General features: G+C 43.5%; 1 protein-coding gene across 1 annotated transcript in view; it reads right to left on the bottom strand.

Moving 5' to 3' along the window:
- Positions 1-22,573, bottom strand: part of SMTNL2 (smoothelin like 2) — a 984,551-nt gene that overhangs the window by 424,664 nt on the left and 537,314 nt on the right. Inside the window, exon 4 of the mRNA XM_069615025.1 lies at positions 4,763-4,825. Within this exon, the coding sequence (XP_069471126.1) occupies positions 4,763-4,825 (63 nt within the window). The remainder of the gene's footprint in view (positions 1-4,762; positions 4,826-22,573) is intronic.

Genomic DNA, 22,573 nt, shown 5'->3' with positions numbered 1-22,573 from the left:
CTTGTAGGCCTCCCAACCTCAGAATCCCCCAGCTTGCAAAGCGTGAGGCTAATAATAAGTGTCAGTTGTCAAAAGATATTGTCCTCTGGACCAGGGATGGACTCTGGGTCTATCAGAGGGTGGTGTATGGAGTTTCTTAAATTTCCTCAAACCAGGGACGTGGCTCCTTTCTCACTGCACCTCGTCCAGAATCATATGTGAGTTTGGAAATCGAAACCCAAGCAATTGAATGTATACGTGACCCCAGGCCTATTTAGAACTCAAGAGGCTTCCGGTGAAGCAATTCCTGACACACCTGTACCAGCTACATGTATTCCTAGTGGTGCTCTGGTGACAAAGGACCACACTTCTCTCCCGTTCCATGGTGATTACTCTAGTTATCACAACTCCTTGGATATGGTTTATGACACGTTGGCATATAAAGTGAGAATGAACTCTGGGATACTAAATGAGATAAGGACACTCCAGAATGGAACTAACCCACAGGCTCCTGTTGGTATCTTTCCTGCTTGTAACTTGCCCATTCCAAATCCCAAAGCATTGGAAAATGGAACTCTGTTTAATTGACGTGTACATACGGAGGGTGTACAATCAGATGCTATCATGTTGGTTGATCCATCTTTAAACAACTAGCCAGTTTTTATCTCTCGTAGCAAAAGGAATTCCAAGAACATGAACACTGTTGTAAGTAGCTTAAGTATGGTGTGGAATTCCACCCCCCGTGCAATTCCACACTCCATGTTTACAATCCATGTTCTATTGTATATTGTAGTGTTTTGAAAAGGGCAGTTGCTGGGGCTCTGACGGAGCAGGGACGTCGCTGTTCTGGCTGGTCAATGAAGGCGTTTATGAACTTACCTCATGTATCTTCATTACTACACTGGCGACGACTGACCAGCCAGCTAACCCACGCGCCTTGATCTTCAGCGTTGTGGCCTGTGATCCCTGCAGAGACGTCCATTAAGCGCTTCCTGGACTAGCTGGAGTGAGCCTGCCACTGCCTCACCTGCCTTTGGACTCTTCCTCGACACACGCTTCGGTCTGCTAGCTGCGCTCCCCTCCCTGGGTCGAGCGCGACGGCCAGCGACTTGCAGGCACAACCTCACAAGCCTAATGTGCATAGCCGCATTTCTCACATGATATGCTGAAACAGGCACCGGCCCTTGTTGTGTATTTCACGTTTATCAAGTGCAACTTCAATACGTGTTTTTAAATAAAGGTTCTTGTTAGAATCCAAGCCCTTTGTAAAGTATAACAGATTGTTTAGAGAAACGTCAGCTACACAGGCTCCGCATCATGTGTATGACGTTTTGAAAAATACTAATGCAGTAAGGCACCATTCCATCACTTCACGTTTCAGTTCAATGAACAGTGTTCTGTCTCTATTAACTTTACCCAACATGCTTGAATCATCAGAGTGGACTTCAACATTTCTGGCGACTCCTGCTTTAGTAACTCCTGGAGAGATTGCGTCATCAGGATCATCCCTGTTAAAATCTATTTCTGTATGTGATAATACTGTGACAAGTGCCACGTCCGAAGCCTGTTCAGAGTTGTGCTGTTTCAGCACAGGCTTCACAGGTAGCTTCAGTGAGTGGTACAGTCATCAGTGAGTGCTGGTGCAGAAATGGTAGAGGAGTTGCAGCAGTCTACTTCTGCTCTCCAAGGTCCCAATTGTACCTCCTAGTTCAGATATAATTTCAGTCCATGCAGAGGACAGCGCAGTGATTAAGTGTTTGGGTAATTTGCTGAAAAGTAACATACATGTTTGTTGATCACATTGAATAACCCATTGCAAAAGGGCAATTCTGCCATTTGAAGAAGGGGAACTGTAAAGAGAACCTAAGAAGCTGCAAAATTCTCTTTTTCTGCAATTGTGCTGCTGGGTTATTCGTGTTCAACGTTTGTATCCTGATCCTTGTACGTATGAACAGATTTCTGGAAATGCACAAAACTGCCGACAGTCCTGTTCTTTCATCGGCAGATCCAAAAGAGGTTAAGGGGGTGGGGTAACACTGTCACTAATGTGTGCTGTTACCCGTGTTCACCCTGCTCTTCTGTGATGAAAGATTTACAGAACTAACCTTGTCCAAGATTAGAATCCAGTGTTTGATTACTGCTAAATAAGACTGAGGCAGATTTGTATTTTGACTCTTCCAAGGCAGTGACTGCAGTTACTACACCTAGTGGTCGAAGTGGGGGGGGGAGGTGCTCCTCTACTTCTTTTAATCAAGTTTTACTGTTCCTACACTTTTATTTTAAAAGGAAACAGTTCCAGAATGGTTTCGTTCTAAAATCAAAGTGTAGGAAGAAGTTGAAACTTGCACTTTTGCACTCAACGTTCCCCTAAAAAGCAGGTGTATGTGTTTGGGGGTTTGTATTGTGCAGGGGCGGCAAAGGCGTTTGTGGCCAACGGAACAGGCCAGTAGGGAACATAGTTCCACTTCTTCTTTGTGTATTCTTCTACCACGGACTACACCAGTAATAAAGAGGTAGAGCCAATTAACCAGTCACGGTCCCAGGATCCTGATAGTATTTCAGGCCACAATCTCAACCAAAAACTTGAGCAATGGGCTTCTATATTGGAATTAGCATTCAGAGCATTCAGTGTTTGTTTGCATAGTCCATCTATATGGAAAGGAAGTATTATCGTCCTTATTAGTTAAGTGATTGATCACGACATTCCAACTATTTCATGATTACCCGCTTGATTCTACTGGAAGATCTTTGCCAGACATCTCTTAGGAATTTTAACAGTTGCTGGGACTAAATTGGAATAATTCCACTGAAATCAACAGGCTTCAGTAGAAGCAATCAACTACGAATACTGCCAGACATCTTGTAGGTCTGAGAAACATTAAATCCAAATGAAAATCTTCCTACTGTCCATACATATACTTACATGTTCTTGAAACGTTTAGAAATTATCGGTTGGTTAGTGGGTGGGTCTGATTTTATACATGATTAGAAGAGTTTCTTCAGATCCAAAATTGGAGAAGAGAGATTTGTGTTAAATTCGGTCATTTAGGAGCACTCTTGTGTTTTATATTGAAAAATGGGGCCAAAAATATCCACCTCAGGAAATGGACACTCCATTGTTATGACATTATTTGTCCAATTTTTACTATTGCTTTTCATCTCCGATTTTTTATTTCTAACAAACTCATGACACACTTTCTTCCGCTATGCTAGTAAAATGGGTTATGTGGCCTTCACCGCACGGACGATCTGAGGTTTAATTCTTTGGAATCTTCTGATGTGCGTCCAAAGAATTCTATGAAATGGCATTTGATGGTGCAAGGTGTATCTATTCAACTCTTAAAGGCAAATATTGTGTGTGCTTCCACACCCTTCATCAGGATTACAAGTTTGATTGTGCCTCAAAGGCCGTACTTCAAGGCTGCATTCACTCTCAGCAGCTGTCTGCTATTCAACGCAATCGGCGCTTCGTGATTGCAACGGAAATGACCCCTTTGTGACATTGCCCCATGAAGGGTACTCCACTCCTTGGTTCCATGAAGAAGGCTGTGACCCACTAAGGCCGAAACGTCCTGGGACTCCCTTACCCTTGTGGTGTGGCGGGGTCCCCCCCAGATCCAAGTAGAGATTCATTTCAGGGACGTCGATCAACTATATATTTTTTGGTCACCCTTTAGCCTGGCTTAGTTAGACCTATCCAAGGACTTTAACCTTCGAGGATAACTGTCTACAATTAGAAAAATGAAATGTAGTAGCAGCAACAGAATGTCGTTATACTTCTGTTAGCATGCACATGTATGACTTTGTCCTATCTTTTGCTACATGTCTTTTCTTCTTTTTTCTACATTTTTCTCTATTTAGTTTTATATTTGTTTATATTTTGTATATGTGACTTTGGTGAAAAAATGTACACCTGTATATTTTGTACTTATAATTTCTTTACAAAAAATATGTAAAAGAACAAGGACAGTCACTTAATAAAAGCTGTTCTTTTACGGACTAATGGTCTAGCACAAGTGGATTATTATGGTTCTCTTATGTACTGCTATCCTTGGTAAATACACAAATGGTGATATCCAAGGATAACACATTGTCGTTAAACCTAGGCTGCAATCAATAAGCGGCAGTCGGCTTAGACTTTTCCAGTCAGGACACCCCCACTCTTTGTACACAATTGTTAATGGCCCACAGTCCTGAGTCTTGGTAGGGCTCTCCCTCCCGTATTTTCTGATTGTGCCACCAAGGCAGCTGTAACTTCAGAGCTCTGGCCAATAGCTAGGGGAAATAAATGATAGCCATTTCAGACCGACGCATCAAGAACAGATGGAGTTGGATCATGAAGGAGGGATGAACTAAATGATCTTGCCACTTTTATAGCTCATGTGTTTTTACTTATATCATTAGACCAGATGGTAGGCTGGTTAATGCTTTCAAAGAAAAATCATTAGCAGTATTTGAAGCCGGTCCATTACAAGAAGCCATGTATGTACTAAGCAACAACCACATTCCATGTATGGCCCAATAGATACATCTATATGCACAATGTAAGACACTGGAGAAAAGCAGCATTTTAAAATAAGGCAGCAATACAATGGTCTGGTGAAGATGAAAAAGCACTGAAACAATACCCAGATCAAGTTATTGCTTCCTGCTGCATGTATACAACAACGGTGCAAGTGGATTGTGAAATTCCAGAAAACTGCCTATACGCAGTTGCATGCAACTGGCCATCTTTAGAAAATTAATCCAAATGAAGAATAAAATATATCTCATTAGAACTCACCTGAGGTGGCAGACACACCCATTGTTCGCATAGAGCCAGCACTCCAAGTCCTGACAGCGTTTGCTGAAATTCAAATAAATATAACTTTAAATACAACAATCTGAACATGTTAATACAGTTTGGTTTCTTCGGTAAGTGGTTGTGGGCAAAAACAAATACCAACTCTTTGGCCAACAATCAAACAATGTTGGCACACCTAACGGACAACCTACGAACTGTTCAAACACACTGTGGGAAAGATCAGAATTATAAAGTGCCACATTATGTTATGTTATTTTATGCTGATTTATACCGTGTACCCCTACCACTCAATGGCAGTCTCTAGGCGCTCACATGGCTCTGCAAGGAAGACGACAGGTTAGTTAGTGAGGGAAGAGTGATACGATAGGTCCAGAACCAGGAGAAACTGGCGTCTGTGTGTGTTGGCTTGCAGATGAGTTAGTTGCATGCACTGGCTTATTGTATCTGTACAGGTATGGTCCAATGCCTGGGTTGTTTCTATGTGACTTATGTAGGTGTGTGTCTGTGTGTTTCATGTGTAGACTGGATGGTATTTCAGGTTTTGCGCACTGACTTGTATCCGTATGGGTAAGGCCCAATGTCCAGTTTTGCTGTTGTAAGCTTGTGTTACTTGTGTTGGTTGAGTGTTAGTGTATAGGTTGGCTAGCCCAGTGGCCGTGCATAGTGTTTGGTGGTGTGTGGGAGGAAGCAGGAGCGGGATGGTTATTACATTGGTTCTCTCCAAGTTCTACTATGCGGCTAATCTACACAATTCTAAATAGTGATACGCATGGTAAATTTCACAATCTATCTAAAAGTGATGCATGGCTAATCTTCACAATCTAAGTGGTCCTACAAAGGTTATCGTATGATTGATGAATTTCAATAAAAAGTTCATAGTTACCTAATAACATCTCCATAAACGATAACACAAGCAATCAGAAGTGACATGTAATTTGAGCGTTTGGTAAATAACACAGGACAGGCTATTTGTTAGCCAAAAACTGGAGGGCAAAGTAATTCCAAAAAGGATTTAAAAATGAATGTGTGGGTGTGTATGCGTGAAAAACAGTTAGTGTGCATTACAAAGCAGAAAAAGCATTGGAAAAGGCAACATTTTGGGTGGTCATGGACAAAGTGATTAACATGGCCATGGGCAGTCACAGGTTAGTAAACAAAAACACCCACAAGCTGTGTGGCCACACACCTCACATGTGATCTTCCTTCAAGCTGTACGTAAATGGGATAGCTTTGGCTTAGAGGTGGTTCTTGGAAGCCACAACTATAAAAAGCTGTGCCCCCTCTTAAAGGAAAACCCCACGACTCTCCCAGTTCCTATGCATCCCCAACCACATCCCAGGACACCTCCAGAACAAGGGCATGGATCAAAACCTGTTGCTGGTGTGTGCATACTGAAAGTGCAGTGGAACAGCAAAGCCAAACAACAGCTCTTCAACAAACTCCTTTCAAATAGGTTGTGGCAGTGCTTTGACACCAGGGGTGGCTCATCCATAATGGGTGACAGAGTATCGACTCACCCATTTTGGATGATCCTCTGCCAAGCCAGGCCAGTAGAAACACCGAGTAGTCCCTCAGTTGCAACAAGCAGCTGAGGGAGCTCCTGGCCCGTCTACGTGAACTGTCAAATGGACCGTACCCCTTCACACATGTCCAATGCGCCATGCAATGCTGGGAATTTGTGCTTTCCCAGCCTTGCATGGCCCATGAGGGTTGCAGGCTGGTATACTTTCCGAATGTGTGAGTGGCACTCATGTACCTCCTCACACATACAGAGCAGTTGGGTCGTCCTCCAAGGGGCTCTTGGCACCTCTCTCCACTTCATGTTGAGTGGAGTCGGCCATCACAGAACCCGGAGGAGCAGATTCTGGACTGGGGTGCCTGAAGGCGAGAACAAAAGTGTGAATGTGTGTGTGGCTGCATGTGTGACAATGAGTGTGTTTAGCTGTGTGAATGAAAGAGCGTATGTTGTGTGGGTGCCTGTGTGAATGATGTGCATAGGTGTATGAATGTATGAAAATAATTAATCTCCCCCTAGCCCCCAAACTCAGGGACCCTCTGATTTGTGGATGCCCCCAAATCAGAGGCCTGCTCACCAACACTAGTGAGTGTGACTCTGATTTGGGGATGAATCAGCGCGAGAGTCGTTCGTGGAGGTAAGCGGTCCCCTTTGATGTAAATTAAACCAAAGGGCCGCTGCTTTGGTTCATTCCAAGGCCCCCTCACCATCACAGTGAGCGGCGCCCACCATGCGGGTGAAGGGGTATCTGAAAGCTGAGACCCGATCCTTAGAACTGTGAGCGTCACTCTGGTGAGCAGGCCTTTGATTTAAGAATGAATCAAGAGGCCGCTCTCATCAGCAATGTGAGCGGTGCTCACCGTTCTGGTGAGCGGGCCTCTTTAATTTAATTAATCAAATCAGAGATCCCTTGAGTGGTTCTCTGCTTTGATTCATTAAATCAAAGGCACGCTGCTTTCATTCACCGGGACCTTGATTTCAGAGTGAATCAATCAAAAACCCCAGTTACCAGCACAGTGAGTGGCATTCACTGTGCTGATGTGCGGCACTCACTTCTGCTGGTGAGCAAGTCTCTGATTTGGGGCACCCCCTTCTTCTGCACCCCCAAATCAATGGTCGGCTCACCTGAGCAGGCATCTGATTTGGGGATTTGTGGTCGAGTTGCATTTTTATTTACTGCCCATTTCTGTTAAAGCAAACATGAAATTATGTTTGCTTTAACAATGATGCACAATAAAAAAAAATGCTATGCCAGAGGCATTAAGCGTAAACAGACTGTCTGCAGCAATGGTCTAGTTTTGCCACTTAGGTTTCCATTATAAGTTACATGGCTAGACTGAACTACATTGCTGCAGCCAAACTCGTTACATTTTTTGCCTCTTGCATGGCATTGTTTTACAAGGCATTTATGATAAAGCAATCATGTTAAGTGTTATTGCATGGCTAAGCTGGCATTTTGATGCAGCCAGTCTAGGCATTTCTTGTGGCATGACATTTTTCACAGGGCCTCTACAATAAAGCAAACATAAGTGTTACTACGTGTTGGACAAGTTTAATTATTTTGGCGTGGCATTTTTAATGGCAAAGCTATTAGGCGTATATTATGTGCAGGCACTGGCATATATTGGCAGAGTCAAATTGGACATGTTTTCTCATAATATCATTACTGGCATCATGCACATAGCAAACATGAAACTGTTCTTATATGGGAATAAGGGCATGTATAGGTGCAACCAGCATAGAAATGTATGGGCACAGCCAGCGCGAAAAATGTTTATATAGTGGCATATGTTGTGGGCAAAGCCATCATGAAAATGCATCAGGGAAATGCTCCTTTGCACTATTGGTGACTTGCATCTATTGGATTCTTTCATGTGTTGACCCTACAGTTTGCAAATTGTGGCTTTTTGTATAACACACCATTTTAACCCATTGTTCAAAACATTTACTCTGGGGGAGAACCCCCACCAAACTCTTCTTGGTTTGGGGGGGGGGGGGTGGGGAGGCTCAGGCATATTTGTGGCAAATATTTACACCCCTCCAATTAAACAATTCAATACCTACCACTGTCCAATGCTCACCCTACATGATGAAGACACCAAGTACACCAGTACGGAAACAATCTTTGGACAGAACAAGAAATATATAGTAACTGCCTACAAAGTTGTTTATTTGCACTATGCACTGTAATTACTGGGTCTGGGCCAAGTCAAGAGGATACTAGAGCTGACCATCACACTAGAGAAGACGAATGTCCTTCTAACCAGGCCTTGCAAATTCTTAACAATGCCACTAGTCGAATGCCTTTTCATGCTCGACCTAAGAGAAATCCATAATTAGTGCTAACAAAATATGTACAAGTGCCTTCTGTGAAATGGTGCAGGTCACCATACGCACTCTTTGGCTTGAGGCCAGCTGCGCACAGTAACACCTGTATTTGCCTTTTAATGCAAAGTCTTTTTACATTAATTGTCAAATAAAGGTTTTAGTGGCAGCGTGCGATTACAACTCCGAGCATTCCTCCGCATTAACCTAGCTGACTATGGCTGGTTGTAGTTTTAGTCTAAACCATGTGGATAGCAAGAGGTTGCTGACTCCTGCTGTACACAGTGTTCTCTTTTCTGGAATGGTATGCAGATTTATAAGCATGCCGTCATTGTGGTGGACGAAGCGCAACCCACAGAGATCATTTACTGTTCCACACATAGGCGGAACATGCTTATAAGTGTCCCAAGGTTTCTGCAAGTGCAGACAAAACTATTTGGACCTGATGCTCAAAGATTTGCATTGGAGCAAAGGAGATTCCTGCGAGCAGCTCCGATTTGCACCAGTTCCCTTTTATCTGATTTACAATGACAACATCTGTAGCAGACATGGCGATGGCTGGAGCATCTCCGAGATGCGGACATGCCAATTCTGTTCACAAAAATGTGCTCTAGGGAATCTCAGAGATGCTCAAGGAATCTTTAGATTTGCTCCAGTTTTTGGGTTTGTGAATCAGTTATAAGGTAGCAGGGTGAAATCTGAGAAGCTCACATTCGCTCGGATGAAAACTTTGAGAATCAGACCCTTTAGCAATGACGTTATCCACATCTACTCATATGAAAGGACTTGCTGATTGTATTTACAGGTGCAAAGGGGTGTCTGTGTCACAGGATTTTGGGAAACTGGAAAGGAAAAGCTGCAGGGCGCATAACATCTTGGAGATGGAATCACCTTGCTGACCGGTATGAAGATTATTAGTGCAATAAATGTTTATCCTACTCTCTGTTGTGCGAGTCTTGGAAAAAAAAACTAAAACAATTCAGGTCAAGCACCTTGAATTGGGTACTAGTTGGTTGCAAGCTTGCAGTGTGCGTTTGCATGTGCATTCCTGAATATCTTGTGTACATAAAGTCAGGACATTGGCGAATGCTATTGCTTACATCTAAGAAATAAAATCCCAAACCACCTGCTTCCGTGCTGCACCAAACAGAACAGCTGGATAATATTCTCATTTTGGAATGACGAGTGCCTATTGTGTGGCTCTTTTTTATACTAGCCACAAGCAACATCCTCATGCACCTCTCTGCAAGATGTCATGCAGTGAACCACATGTGCTTTGGTGCATAGAAAGTAGATTACCTTGATGGCTCTTTACTAGTGTGCATTGCATGGTTCTGCAAATAATACTCAGAGGCATCGCAGCACCGCCTGGAATTTCTTTCAGTGTGTTCATATAACAGTAAGTGTGAAGTTCTTCTTGCGTCACTAACTCCTTCATTCAAAAGATAATGTGTGGTGGGTGTGGGACACTATCTTTTGAAGTGCTGAGAGAAAATGGGAATCAAAGTCGGTGACTTGCCCACACACCTTCACTAAACTGTAGACACCTAAAATGAGATTCCCGAACCACACCTAGTAAACAGACACAAGCAGAGATGGGGGAATCCCATGGGGTGACCTGTTGCACATGCTACGAGAGACAAATGGCAATGTTAAACAGAAATGCCACATTGAATTAGAAGAGGTTAAGGTTCACAAGTCGGGCAAGCCAGTGCGCAAAGAGACGATACACCATATGGTCTCTTTGCATCTGCGCATTAAGTGACTTAAAGTTAGAAATACTCATTCAGTGCCACACGTCTAGGTGTTCTGGGCAATGCTGGCAAACAATGAACAATTCCAAAAACAGAAATGTTCCTCCTGATGTTGGTGGCATTGTGCTACATGCCTCTGACGCTCAGTTTGTTATCTGCTTTTCCCATGGGTTCAGAGGCAGGACCACCCAGGTGATGACACCATCACAGTCAGTAACACAGTTCTACCTCACGAGTCACTCACTGCCTCAGTGACTAGTGAAGATGTGGAGCTTTACTGCCCCAGGCTCTTAAACTGTGTCCCACCCACTCCCTAAATAGACAGATGCCACAAACTGGCTTCCTCAAATGCTGTTTTTTTGTTCGTTTTTTTTTTTTTACCGGCCGTGCGCTCAAAAAGGTGTCTTACTGCATCCCAAAGTGGTGTGTGCATTTCTGCGATTGTTCAAAATTGTATAAATGCGCATGTGACGTGCGGATGGGGAAAAACACCTATTTGCACGCACAGAAAAACTAGACCATTTCACCAAGTAGAGCAGTCAGGATGGAAATGTATTTAAATGTACTGCAAGATTGAAACAAACTATACACCATACGCAGGTCAAACTGCTTGAAGTCCATATTGTGTATATTTTGTTTTTCCAAGACCCAACCATTGCACAGATTTCACAACGCTCAGCACAACTCTCTCCATGGCGAAAACCAGATGATAATATTCCGACCTCTCCCACAGAGTGATAGACTGGCATTATCTTTTGAAGCACTCGGAGTGACTCATTCTGAACGTTTTTACTACTTACTGCTGAATCCTGTCGCTCGCTGTCAGTCACAACGGCGAGTGGATCCCACCTGTCTCTCAAGCCCAGCTCCTCGTGCTCGTCGGGCATTGCTGCTCAGTCGGCACCGCTTCCTTCTCACGAGCACCAGTACCATTCTACTGTGTGGTCCACCATGACCAGAGTGTTGCACGCCCTGTCTCAGAAAGGGCATCCTGTCAGTTGGCTCCCATGTGCTGCAGTGCACATGGTGCAGGCTCTGGCCCGCCCTTTCCCCCATTCATATTAAATTTAATTGGCTGACTAGCAGCCAATGAAATTTAACTAACGTCTACTGCTAGGACGAACTAGGAAACACTGCCCTATTTGCGCATGCAACAACACTGCGGGGCTGGTGATGACCCAATTATTATTTTATTTTTTTAGATTGCCGCTATAGCCAGTGATTGAAGTCACAAAGTGTACATTTCCAGGCAGTGCACACTTCTTGGTCTGGGGGAGGCGTCCCTGGCCTAAACAGTTAGCTTCCCTTCACACGCCAAGGGGGGCGGGGGGGGCGATTACTGTGAAAATGGTACTCGCCCCTATGCGAGCGGGCGAGGACATTTTGTGAGCCCTGGTGACTAACATATTGCCTGCTCCAGAGAACCTGGCTGCTGCTGTTCAGAATGGGGTTATAAAGGAGAAGGAGATGTATAAGAGGTTGTGTAGTCTCCCATTTTGGAAACATCGTGAATGTATACATTGCTCTTCCTCTGAACAGATCTAGGTTTGCCGGTTTTCCCACTTTGTGCAATCTATATCTTCCACAGATAACACAAAATGTGGAATTCAAAGGTGTCACTGATGTAGACAAAATGGCACTATATTTTTATTCTAAAACAGTGTTTATGCTGGTATGGGGGGGCTCAGGGTTTTTTGCTGCAGAGGGGCTCTGACAGTTTTCTTCCCCCACCTTGTGTGGACGGTGATTATTTTAACTTGAAGGACAAGGCAGGGAACTGCTCTACAAGAAACTGGCATCCTCTTCCAGATCCAAAATTTAGTAAGTTAAAGATCTTATGCCTTGTTGGAGAAGAGGTTTCTAGTGACTCTCCCTGGAAAAGTAGAAGGCGAGAGAATGCCGATGTTTGCACATGGTTGCCCACAACCATGCAATCAGGAATTTCTGGTTGACTGCAGAGGCCTACACAGGATTGTCTAACAAGTGGGACCTGAAGCTAATGTAGTTGGGCCCACTGCAGGGACATTAACATATGTAAATGCCCACACAGCGCTGTTCTTTCAGTTGCCACAAGGGTTACCCAATTTTAGCAGTAGGTCTCTAGAGATGACGGAAACGGGGAAAAGGACATATTAATCAATTTGTATTTTAAACACCTAGAGTGAAATGTGAGGAACAATTGAGGTTTAAGTTGGACATTTTGAATTGGTGGGTTAATTCGGATGGCACTTCGAATATAGTGTGTGCAGGTGATTTTAACTGGACCTGCCCTGGAACTATCAAAGAGAGGGCAACACATTCTATACCTAAAGTAATAATGAATATTCACATAGAGAAGGTTTCAAATCTAGAGGGTTGATCTCGGCTGACTTTATGGTGCAAGGGTGTAGGAGGAGACATACACAGATTGCTACAGATTAACTTGGTATAAAATAAAGAGAAAGCCTATCTTTCCCTATATCGATGAGGGGTTTCCCTGCATCAACTAAAGTGCTAATTGGTCTCTCTGGCTGTCTTAGTAACTTAAAGAGTCCACCGTTCTGTGTCAAAATGTCCCCATCGCTGTCCCTTACACTTATAACTAAGCTAACAAGTTGCAACAAAGTACTTTGTGCAGGAGAAGGACTCCCTCCTCCTGGACTGAGGGCACAGTTCTGGTAGCAAGTTCCTTATCTGGGGGAATGACTCCCTTCTCCTGGTTTTATGATTGCAGATCCTCCAAAACTGCATGAGAAAGTTTAACATTTTGTTATCCCGGGGGAACGACTCACTTCCCTTGGATACTGGTTTGATCCTCCTTGCAGGCTTAACTACCTGGAGAATGACTCCCTTCTCCTGGCCTTCTTTGGCTTTGTTCTCACAGTTCACAATACCAGGGGGGAATGACTTCCCTTCCTGAGGCTATACCTCACAGTTCACAACACCAGTCTCCCTTTCCCTGGCACATTTGTAAACTTAGTTTCACTGTTCCCAACACCAGGGGAAATGACCCCCTTCCCTTGGCTTCTTGTACACTTTGTTCCACCATTAAACCTTCTACTGGTTTGTTCTGGCAGACCTGGTTCACTCCCCTGGCAGGTACTGCTCTGAGGAAGATAGTTTATACAGGTCTTCCTCTGAGGGATGGGGTCTCAGACCCGCATCTTTTTACTACGTGGATTTGGCAGACCTGGGTTGCTTCTCTTCCAGGTACTGCCATGAAGAAGATGACTTGGGTTATCTTTTGGATCTTGGGTGCTTTATTTTTCCCTGGTTCTCAGTGGCTCTGCTTGTTCCACAGCACAAGGGAACCTCCCTCCAATTCACACTATGTTGGCATGCAGCTCCCAGATCCTTCTCCGGTAGGTAGTGTTATCTCTGGTCCCACTGTGAAGAGGGATTCCATCCATGAGGCATTACTTGGCTCGTCACTCCGCTGGGTCTTTCATGTTTCCTGTTGCCTCTTTCCTGAATGCCATAATAAAGGCTGTGTTTTTGGTTCTTTTCACCAGCTGCTCCAGATCCCTTCTGCTCTAACCATCTTTCTCTGGCGGCTCTTTGTGCCCTGCTGTTTCAGCATCAATGATGTTTCACCCTCTCACTCCCCAATGGGGAATGGCACTTGTTTGGACCTGTGGTCCACCTCATAACAGGTGAGGTAACTGCCACTCCTTCAGCGGTCCCAGTAGGAGTCGGTTTCCTGCTGGCTCCTCTGCTGCTTCAGTGACGTCTCGTCTTCTCGCTTCCTTCGCCCGGTTTGACCCTCCCGGGTAGCTGATGCTGGACCCCTGCATAGAAGATGCAGAGTCCTCCATCAGTTTTCTTATTATAGAACTTATCCCACCCTTGCGTAACCTCAGTCCTTGTTGCTAGTGGCTCTGTGGTAATCGACATGCCTCTTAGTTTTGTCAGCTGCTTTCCATGCACTGCAGTAATATCTGGGTGTATTATTAGTCGGAGGTGAATCTACAGGCTTGCAGAGGTACATGGAAGTATTGGGTAAGGTGTTAGGGTTTACATAGTAGGGAGGTTTGTAAGATGTTGGGTGAGGGGTGTTAAACAGCGTTCTCCCTAGATGGTCGTCCTTGTCCCTAGAGGAGAGTCTCTCCCCATGAGATCTTCCCGCTGAGTACCACCCCTATGGGGACTATCAGGTAGCAGACTCACTTCCCTGGCCTCATGGGAAGGGCGCCCCCCCACCCCTTTCAGGAAGCAGTGTTGACATCTAAGGATTTGTCACAATGGTTAATTGGAATCTGCTGAAACTTGACAGTAACATCAAAGGAGATATTCCAGGCCAATCAACTTGGCCAATTTGCCTTGCACTACACTATTGATTCTATTTTTGTTCCACCCACTGTCTAGGTCATATGTGACACTTCGGAAATTGTTAAATTGGCTTTTAGAGATCGTATTAAATGAACGCTTAATATTTCCCCAAACATTTTATAGAGAAAAACTATGAATCGTAATAGAAGTAATTTGGTTGCAAATAGTCACGGGAATAGGCTGACGTTGAACTAGATGAATGTTTATTTCTTGTATCAGTACCTTGTGACCTGGAGGAGGTTAGATGTTACAGAAACTATAGTGGTGTAGCTCCCAGAGCTTAAAATGCACACAATAAATGTATGCATTAGAGCAGGACAAACACTCCTGAAACTGGTAGTAAAAAAAGATTGCTGGGGAAGTTGATTGCTGCTGAATAATTAGCATGATTTATTATTTATTTAAGTGCATATGGCTATTGAGACACGCCCTTTACACTCCATAAAACCATTACAACACATTTTACACACACAAATGAAACATTACATTGGTAATGAAGAATTAACATAAAAGAGAAGAAAGTATAGCAAAATTCAGCATTAAAACAATATCAATTACATCATATACCAGCCATCCAGTGTACCTCAAAGTCAAGTAGGAAGGGATTCAAACATTTTCTTTGTCTTTGGCCATATGTGGTGTGCCGCAGCCTTCCTTACCAAAGATTCAGGTCCGAAAATGGACAGCCAAGACTGGTCTGTCCAATAGTTCATAGCATTTGTCGTATGCCTGTTCTAACGTAGGTCAGGCCGTGAGAATGTGTCTTGAGGTTTAAATATTCAGTTTACAAAGCCGGCATATGCGCTCCTCTAACGGGATAGCTTTCCAAGCGCCCACATAATCTAGTACCGGAATAATACCCATCCGCAGATAAATTATGAAGAAAGGACAATGTAGTTTCATTAAATAACTGCGTGGGGATTCAGAAAACTGTTCCTGATGGGTATAAATATTATACCTCCTCATCTAAGCAAGTCTTGCAAGAGAGACTAGGCACAGTCCCATTCAATCGTTTTTGCTCTTAATTTTCGAGGGAACACCCGATCCTGTTCAATGGGAAGGGCAAATTAATCTCATCAAGATGGGCTGTGACAATGGTCACCAACGCCTTGTACGTTATGTTAAATCTTAATTTAGCGTGGTCAGCTGTCAGGCCCAATAATGATCCTTTAACATCCCCCGACAAGAAATGTTGACAAGAACTTACATTTTCCCATTTTCCATGAAGAACTGAAGCCCTAGTTCTAATCTTATTACTTCCCCATTGGGCTTCCCAGGGGCTACCCCCTTGGAACACAGTATTTTTGCCTCCAGCTTGTGCAGCCACTCCACTGCCTTCTCTGGGAGAATCTCCAGTGCATATAATATTCCTGGAATAATGCAGGTTTTATATGCCTCAATCTTGGCCTCAATAGAATGACCACCCCTCCCCCACACCTATCAATTACACTTTTTAATGGCCAACCATCTGCGCCATGCTTTGAGCGGGAGAACCTCTGAATAATGTGCCAGAAAGCAAGAAGCCCTAAATAATTATATGTTTTACCTGCTCCAATTGTATACCCTCTATGGCCCAGGTGAAATATGTTCCGCAATATGGCCTTCTTCCAATTGGCATCATTTTTTTCACCAAATTAATCTGGCGGCCATTTTATTTGGCATACATATGTAGCGCGTCCAGGGAGTGTTGCAGTCCCAAGGCAAGTGGTTTTCTGAACAGAGCAGCCAAAATGGGGAAAAAAGCCAGGCGTGGCACAAAAAAACCCGTTAGTGAAACACGGTTCTCACTTATCGGAATAGCTGGCGAGTTCAGGCAAGTCGTACTGAAGAGAAGATCCGTGTTCCAAGGAAGAGCTCAACGTGTAATCTGAATTAAATAAGCCCCAGGCAATGTTACGGCACACAGGGTGAGCAGGAGACCAAACAGATGCCAGGAGATCCAGAAAGAAAGGGAGCTAGAGGAGGAGCAGCGACTCCGAGATGCGGAGTAGGCAAAGAACAGGAAGTTCCAAAGGAAAGGCAGACCCATTCCGAGAGAGGGGGGGGCAGGAGTGCAGCAGGCGAAAGCGGGACAGGTGTGGGATGTATTTACCCATGCATCCGAGCCCTACCTCAAAACTGTGCAGTACTGACATGGAAAACCTCATGATGGCCAGAGCTTCCCAGAAAATGCACAGGGAAATGCATGAAGAATAGGCTGCCATTCATTTTTACCGATGTTATGGGCACAGAAGGACACTGCCTAAAACCACCATTGGTCTACCCACACAGTAGTCTGAAACCATTGGGAATGGCAATGCTGATTGCCAAAAGCAAACCCATAACTGTTGGGAATTCATTTTCTTAAATCCCGAAAAGGGTGCAGTACCAGTACTCACCACTATCCAAAAGCCGGCGTTTTAAAACCACCAGATTTTGTAGAAAACTGAATAAATGAACCCAAAACAGGCCAAAGAAAGACTTACTGAGAGGTGGATCCAATGTAAAGTTATATTCTGAAGTGACTTGAAGGTTTATAACAAGACTGGCTGCGCTGTGGATTTCAGCAGTTTAAGTAAATTTGGACTGAAAGACACTAAAAAAAATCTAAATGTTTAAATTGACTGAGTGACCTACTTTTGAGTGTCACATAGGTTGCAATTGTTTAAATGTCATAGTTTTAAACTTAGAATCAGCCTTCTAGCTGCATATGTGAAAATGTTTAGTTTTATTTGAATGCAGAAACTGGGGAACAGAAATGACAGCTTAAAGAGATTCCAATTTGCCTGGCAACTACCCCCATCAGGAGTGAAACTTGAGTCACAGCTGTGTTCCCAGGCCTAGCTGCCCTTTTGCTGCTCACACTAAGGATATGCCATCTATCTGATAATTGAATTACCTGTGCTCTGCAGGAAAGTGAACAAAGCCCTGTCCTGGCTCAGGCAAAGGTTTTATTGGCAGGAGTCGTAAATGGTCGTAAAAAGTGGCTTCCTCCTGAGGAAAGGGGAGGGGCACTGCCTGTGAGAGCAAGCTGGCTTGGCAGAACTGGATAAACCAGTATTTCTACCTTGTGCTGAGAGGAAACCACACCCCTTTGGAGCCAGAACATAACTTTAAAAAGATGGATCATTCATAGAGCGGACATGTGAAAATTTTATAAATGATACCATAATTCTTGTGATTTTTCTGCCCACATTTTAAGAGGTTTTTCGACCCGGTGGCGTGTTCAGGGGGGTTTTAGCGGAAAAGTGGATATTACTCTAAATGTATGCATGTTAAAAATCTGAAACTTCATCAGTTAATGTCCATACTCCCTGCACACATGTATGTAAAGTTGGGTCAATGTCAGAAATTGAAAAATCAGTTAAAAAGTCAATTATGTGCCATTTCTGAATGCAAGCTCTTAGAAACAGCAGATTTGGACAGAGACATGGCTAAATTCAGCCACACCATGTATATGTAATTTCAAGCAACTGTGTAACTGTGAAATATGTATTTTATTATCAAATATAGAATGTGTGCAATCTGACAGAGGAGTGTCCTATCTGCAAGCCATAAAATGACATCCCTCTGACTCACAGTTCATTCCCCAATCAAATGATAAATGGAAGTTTGACCAATTAGAAGCTGAGAGAGAGGTAGGGTCAGTGATGCTAGAACACACCCACATTCTAAACACATAAAAGCAGACAGACAGGACAGATAGGGACCTTCAATTCCATCTGCAGCGGGACGCTCTGCCGGAAAAATCCATACTTTACCTCCATCAAACCTCCAGAGAGCCAAACTAGAGACTTCAATCTATCCAGAACTAGAGACCCAGACCAGAGAACCAGAGAGAGCTGACCCAGATCACTGTGAAGTGCAGAGACCAGAGGCGAGTTTAAAACCTGACCAGATCCATGGCGAGGCCCATTTCACTCAAGAATATAGTGTGAGTACCTAGAAAACTGTGCAGAACCAATCTCCTAGTTAAAATAATATAATTCAATCTATTTAATCTAAGTAGAACTGCCTCCTGTCACCTGTCATCTGTAAAGCTGTCACTTGTCATTTCCTAGTTGCAAGCTGCACTTGTCTTTTTGAATTTTAAAATTTCAAATCTGAAAAACGACCTTCACAAAATCGCTCATATCTCCGCAACCGTTTGTGCTAGAGACTTGCAGTAACTTTCATTTTGAAGCTGAGATCCTAGGCTTTCCTAGGACCCCAAAACGATAGAGATAGTCCTTGTGGTTCCTCTGTAATAGCGCTCGGCGCATCCGCGAATTTTACCGCGATTTGCAAATTTCTTCACATGTAAAAACTGCTGCTGCTTGCCTTCCATTTGCCAGAAATTCGTTTAACCTGCTAACTATCCCTGCATCATTGCTAGTGTGAGCCTGGACTAATATTAACTAGATACCACTCACCCTGAACCTCTGAAAGGGAATTAAAAGTATTTTAGCATATTTTTCAATTCATTGCCAGCACATATCAAAGCATTTGGGCCTGTGTTTTCAAAACTCCTATCTGTGTTTTAAACTTCTGCTGTCTAAGCTTGGGGGGGATTGAACTGATTTACATTGATTGCATTTCTGAGAACTGTGTGTTTTCCTTCCATTTCCTTGCCTTGCATCAAGGGGGGGGAGGGGATTGCCAGAGAAAAGTGATTACATTGTTTGGTTGAAATCATATTGAGTATTTTCTGTACTGCATTCATTGAATATTGCATCCACCTGAGCTTACATAAAGCATCCTCTACCACATTATACTTTTGTTCCTATTTACCAGTGTGCTACCTTATCCATTTCATGTCAACTCATTAGTGATTATAAGAAGTGTGCTAGTGCCAGATTCTCCGTTGTTGATCTTTATCATATCAGATTAAGTGTGCTATTCAATTATTAATTTATTATAAAGTGTGATATATATATATTTTAAATTATCAAATAAACCTTTTAAACTTGCAAAACAGAACTACTTCTTGGCTCAGTGGGGTCAGGGGGATTCCAAGAGAGGGGTGTTATATAGGGGTAGTCATCCAGAACGCATGAACTGGACATAAAGATATATCAATAAGGGTTTTCATTCAGTATTCTAGACTAGGCGTTAACTTAGCTGTAGTGCTGAATTGAATCCTCTTACACAGGAGAAGCAAAAGAAAGGAGAGAGAGAGAAAGAGAGAAAGAGAGAAACAGAAAGAGAGAAAGAGAAACAGAAAGAGAGAAACAGAGAAACAGAGAAAGATACACAGACACCAGAGTTAAGTGGCAGGCTGCTAAAAGAGGGCATTGGAATGCTTCAGAGAGCCAGTTATTGCAGTTGGAGTTAGTAACCTGAGTGGAGGACTAGAGAAGGGGTGATGTGGGAGTCTAGTAGTATTTCGGCAAGACTAGGAATCATTAATTTTTTTCCAGAAGCTGAAAGATAGAAAATGTGTACCCCTACCTAGCCCCAGAATATAAACAAAATAAAGAAAGAAAAAATATAAAATACAACAAGGGCCTCAAGACCAAGAAAAAGCTGGGGTACTTTTTCTGACACATTTAGGTCACATTCAGGACCCAACGACCATTACAACTATGGAGCCAATCTACACCAAAATCCATAACCTCCCCTGCTTATTTTTTTTTCTCTTTTTTTTTCTTCAGTAAGAGAGGACCCCACCAATGCAAATATTCGGATACCCAAGCTGGAGACAATCGATGGGCTGCCAGCACAACCAACAGAGACACTCAAATGAGTTACCAATATTCAACCTCTTGGGTTTTAACCTTTCTCAAGAGAGCTATCTGTCCTCGTCAAAGGACTCTCCTATGTACCAACCAATTGGTTCAATTTAGATGAGTTAAAGTTTTCTTTTTTTTTTCTTTTTTTCAAACCATACGCTCACGGCACACTTTAAAGGCTAACTATACTGAACCAGAGGAAGATACAGGCTTCAGAAGTCTTTGTTTTGTCCAAATGAAAATGAGACTTCAACAGCTAAAATCATGTTTGAAAAATGTGTGAAACTACAAAACTCTGACCAAAAACATGGATACACAACATGACCAACAATGAACACCGAGCACTCAAACACAGTCGGAGAACAAGGACATAGTTGTCAAATCAGCTGACAAGGGTGGAGTGATCATCATTCAGAACATCAAGCAATACAAAAGATGGTTGCAACACTACTAGAAGATGACATTAACTACAGAAAATTGAAGACGGACCCACCTCAGAGCTTAGGAGACAAATACAAGACATCACCACATATGCCCTTGATCATGGCTGGATTACTGAGAAGGAAGAGGCGTGCCTTAATAAATCTGAAGGCAGAATCCCTGTGTTCTAGGCACTTGACAAAATCCATAAGAATGCATACAACCCACCAGGAACACCCATAGTCTCTGGCTGTGGCTTGATCCCACCTGTAAATATATTGATTATTTCCTCAAATCTCTGAGTCAATTTACCCCCTCGTACCTCAGAGACACAATGTCTACAATCAAAGCCTTCGAGGACACCATTCAACAAGGACAAAGACATTTTGGTGACAATGGAAATAAAGGACCACTACATGAGCATTCTCCAAGGAGCAGCACTCAAGTGTGTGAGGGATCACCTCACAAACCATATGATGCAAATAAACGGTTCCTGTCAACTTTATCATCAAAAGTCTGGAAAGGCCCTTTACCCAATACTATTTTACATTCAATTATATTTTCTATCTCCAAATCTGTGGGACAGCCATGGGTGCTGCCTTTTCCCCAAGCATGGCTGTCATTTATATTGCAGAGTACGAAAAGACCTATTGTAAAGACTGGAGGGGGGTTATCTGTACTCCTGCCCTCTATATGGCAGAGCAGAAGCACAGAGCACCCCAGCCAAGATCCTTTATTGTTGGTAGCAATGGACAAGCAATCAAGGCTTAAGCTCTCAGGAGGTGATGCAGGCTGGTTCTTAATTACAATGTAGTCCCCAAGTCCCCACAAAGGAATGTCCACACACTATGTTAGTGATAACAGTTCTTTATACAAATAAGGTTTCAATTATATACACATTAACACACTTTGTGCTCAGGAAATTCTAAAATTATAAATACATACAGTCTCAATGTGGTACAACAATTACTTCTTAGATTCCATTAAAATGCATCAACTGTAGACAGTTTCAAATGGCATACAAATCGATTAATAAAGTGAACCAAGAATAGACTTGGGACGAAAACAAGTTGTTAAACAATTGGCAGAATACTGGGCCCCTACCACTAGGCACAGGACTGTATGAGGATCCCCCTCACCTGGGCAACCTGTAAAATAAAGATATAACACAACACCAGTCCATATATTGCTTATAAGAGTTATTTCCTTCTATAACAGTTCTACCACCCCAAAGTACCTGGTTTAGAGTTCGATGTCGGGTCGTTGACGGATCCAACTTTAAGGCAGGAGCCACAGATCATCGAGATCCCACGAAGAAAAGGTGAACAAAGGCGCTGAGGCAGCAGCTTCCGTCCTGGCGGGGCTCGATGATCGGCCGTGGACGTCCTGCAAAGATGAGGCATGCAGTGCACCTCAACGACGATAGTTTGTTGCTGCAAAGAGTCTGACCCAGCAAGGGCGTTGGGTCGTCAGCGTTTTGAGATCTTCGGGTGGTGGGAAAATTCTCCTCTGTGCTTCGGCGGCCTTGACTTATACTGGCGGGACAAAGCGGTTGTCGGTGATGAGCGAGGGAGTCCTTGTTTCAAAGTGTTTTTAGGCAATGGAGCATTAGGGCTCCGGTCGTCGGTGGCATGGCGTCAAGTTGTCCCCGCTTCTGGGCAACACAGCTTCAACAGGCCTTCAGCGGTTACGGCGGTCCACCGAACCCTGGGTGACAACGTTGGACGGATGTCCGATCGCTTCTCTTCAGATTCTGCGGTGGTCCCCTTCTCGGGTC

The sequence above is a fragment of the Ambystoma mexicanum genome, chromosome 9, assembly GCF_040938575.1.
Source record: "Ambystoma mexicanum isolate Mex_15411 chromosome 9, UKY_AmexF1_1, whole genome shotgun sequence".
In the NCBI taxonomy this organism is placed as follows: domain Eukaryota; kingdom Metazoa; phylum Chordata; class Amphibia; order Caudata; family Ambystomatidae; genus Ambystoma; species Ambystoma mexicanum.
This window is presented reverse-complemented; position numbering and strand designations above follow the sequence as displayed.